General features: G+C 36.9%; 1 protein-coding gene across 1 annotated transcript in view; it reads right to left on the bottom strand.

Annotated features, from left to right (window-relative positions):
- LOC106869397 (adrenodoxin-like protein 1, mitochondrial) overlaps positions 1 to 2,366 on the bottom strand; it is a 12,450-nt gene extending 10,084 nt beyond the window's left edge. The window contains exons 1-2 of the mRNA XM_014915120.2: positions 2,257 to 2,366; positions 2,064 to 2,155 (exon numbers count right to left, since the gene is read on the bottom strand). Of these exons, the coding sequence (XP_014770606.1) occupies positions 2,064 to 2,067 (4 nt within the window). The 5' untranslated portion in view covers positions 2,068 to 2,155; positions 2,257 to 2,366. The remainder of the gene's footprint in view (positions 1 to 2,063; positions 2,156 to 2,256) is intronic.
- Between the last annotated feature and the right edge of the window lie 733 nt (positions 2,367 to 3,099).

Genomic DNA, 3,099 nt, shown 5'->3' with positions numbered 1-3,099 from the left:
AAAATGATTAAAATAATTTGACACAAATTAAATTTAAATGTTGAAGTGAATGTAATGGTGTTTGTGTGTTTTTAAATGGTAAAAAGTCAGAGAGGATGGGATAAACGACCTACATCAACTTGTTATAAAAGCAGGTTGTAATTTTACCTTGTGCTTATTCTTAGTGCAAGTTTTGAAGAGTGCAGTTTGATTTTAAGTTATTTTTTCAAAGCTATTGTGGAAGTGACAAAGGAGCATATTCAGCATATTTTGCTTTATGAGTTCAATAAAGGCAACAATGCAATAGAAAGTGAGAGGAATATTAATGCAGTATATGGGGGATCAGACAATAAGCATAAGCCAGTGTTCCAGAAATTCCAAGCTGGAAACTACAGTCTAGAAAATGAGTCTCATCCTGGAAGGTCTGCAAACCCTGGTGGAACAAAATCCCATCGGAACTGTTGAGGAACTAGCAGAGAAGCTTGGATTTGGTCATTCAACCATTCATCGACACCTAAGTGTCATCGGAAAGTCAGCAAATTGGGTCACTGGGTTCCTCACAAACTTTCCGAGTCTAATCGCGTGTAGAGAGTTAATGTGTGCTCTTGTTTGCTGTCACATCTCATGAAAGAACGTCTTTTGGGCTGAATAGTGACTGGTGAGGAGAAATGGGTTCTCTATAAAAATGTCAAGCACCGAAGACAGTGGGTAGGGAAAGGAGAAACACCAGCACTCCAGGCTAAAGAAGGTCTTTACCCACGTAAGGTGTTATTATCTGTTTGGTGAGATATGAAAGCTTTAATCCACTTTGAACTTTTAAACCCAAACCAAACAATAACAAAGGAGATCTATTGCAAGCAGCTTGAGCGGCTTAAGTTAGTGCTAGAAGAAAAACGACCATCTTTGATTTCAAGATGAAAAGTGTTCTTCCATCAGGATAATGCTCAGCTACATACAGTGAGGATGACATTCCAAAGGCTGGAGCAGTTTGAATGGAAAATGATGCCTCACCCACCATATTCACTGGATATTGCCATATCTGATTATCATTTATTCTGCAGTCTTCAAAATCATTTGGCCGAAAAAAATATGAATATGGAAGATGATTAGGGATAGGATAGGGTAGGGTCGCTGGAGATTTATTTTCTGCATTCTGTGTTCAAATCCTAATGAGGTTAACCTAGATCAATAAAGTTTTACTCTAGTAACAGTGATCAATTGTGGTTGTACTTTTAATTTTAAAAATCCAGCCTTGTCATAGAGAATTGTGTTAAATGCTCAGCCACTTTACACAATAATTTCACGAGTAAGATTTCAGTTGGTCGAACAAATGAATCTCCATTGTCGATACGAGAGAAGTGTGATCCGAATCCGATTCTATAATTGAGCGAATACAGATTAATCTAACTGCAAAACGAAGGTCATACCGAGTTACTTCCCTTGTGTCACTCGGATTCTTGGAGGCTGAAGATTCCACTTTCGTTTTCGATCCAATTTTTAAAAGTATGCAATAGTACATGTGCACCCATATGCACGCACGCGCGAGCACAAACACACACACACATACAAAGCCTGAAAGCAAATACAGGTTCACACATTAAAATACACACATATACATGTTAACACATGCACAGATTTTCGTTGTTACACGCACAAGTTTACACACTTACATGCACACACACACATATACCACGTTAACGTATGTTCACGCAATAACACACACAGATTTCCTGTTAACATTCGATCCCAAAAGAAGAAAGCTCGCTTCGTTCCGTTCATCTTTTGAACTTCGATTACCTTGCTCGGTTCATCACTACTATCCTCGCAGCTAATCTTGAACTTATATTTATTATTTATTTCAATGGGACATTAAAATAAATAAATAATAAATTCAATGCACTTTAGATCTTTTTCTATATTCTCTTAATACGGTAGACAAGCTTCATAGAAAGATCCTTTATCAGATATAAGAAACTCCTTTCTTTCTTTCTCATGGGAAACTGCCAGCTGACGAAGTTCCCTAAAAACTCATGAAAATAAAGGTTTAATCCGTAAGAACAAAACAGTAACATGACAGAACTTACTCATCTATGGATTGGTAAAATTATAGATATGCTATTTTTCTCAGCGCAAATGTATTATCCAAGAAGATATATCTTATATCACAACCTGCTAGCTATAAAAAAAAAAAGAGAGAGATAGAAGAGCATTTTAGACAACGTTAGTCTTTTATAAATTAAATATCATTAAAAGATAGGATGGTCACGGTTGGAATACCTCTAACCATAGGCCTGAAGGATCGGGGTTAATTTGAAAATGAACAATTAAATACGATAGACATCTGGTGTTATCTTTGATTACACATTGAATATTATTCTCAATCTTGGACAAACAGGAAAAACACCTCTCTCTCTCTCTCTCTCTCTCTCTCTCTCGCTCGGCTCTGTCACTTACTTCCTCTCTCTCTTTCTCTGTCTCTCTCTCTTTTTGTCTATCTATCTTCCTCTTTCGTTCGGTCTCTCCATCTCGTGTAAAAGAGGTAAAAATTAAAGGTAAAACAGCAATAATTGACAATAGAGTAAACATTTAATGTTTTCTTAATGTTTTCCGTCTTTTTACTTTTATTTTTAAATTGCTTCCTTTTTAGCTTGTTAAAAACATTCTTCTTTCAATCTCTTTCTCTCGATGTGTGTGTGTGTGTGTGTGCGTGAGTGCGTGCGTGTGTGATCTTTCGGTAAAAGTCTATGACGTCATGAGTGAGCGTATAACATTGTTTCATCAGTTGAACAAACACAATCATTCATGACTGACGTCATATACTAATATCGAAACATTGCCATATATACATTCATACAAACGTACATATATACACGCACATACACATACACACACACACACATTGTGCTTGCTCTGTCTATCTCACTATATCACCATCACTCCGCCCCTCCTTTTACACAAACACGTGTTATATTACTCAACAACAAATCGCTGTTTTGTCTTTTGTCATCCAGTCTCTTTTGGCTGTAAAGAGGTAGCAAAATGGAGCTCAACTTACGACTAAAATAAGTTCGGGGTACTACTGTTGTTGTTGTTGTTGTTGTCGTCGTCGCCACCGCTGCT

The sequence above is a fragment of the Octopus bimaculoides genome, chromosome 10 (genome assembly GCF_001194135.2).
Source record: "Octopus bimaculoides isolate UCB-OBI-ISO-001 chromosome 10, ASM119413v2, whole genome shotgun sequence".
NCBI classification, from domain to species: domain Eukaryota; kingdom Metazoa; phylum Mollusca; class Cephalopoda; order Octopoda; family Octopodidae; genus Octopus; species Octopus bimaculoides.
The sequence above is the reverse complement of the archived record's forward strand: the minus strand, read 5'-3'. Positions and strand labels throughout refer to the sequence as shown.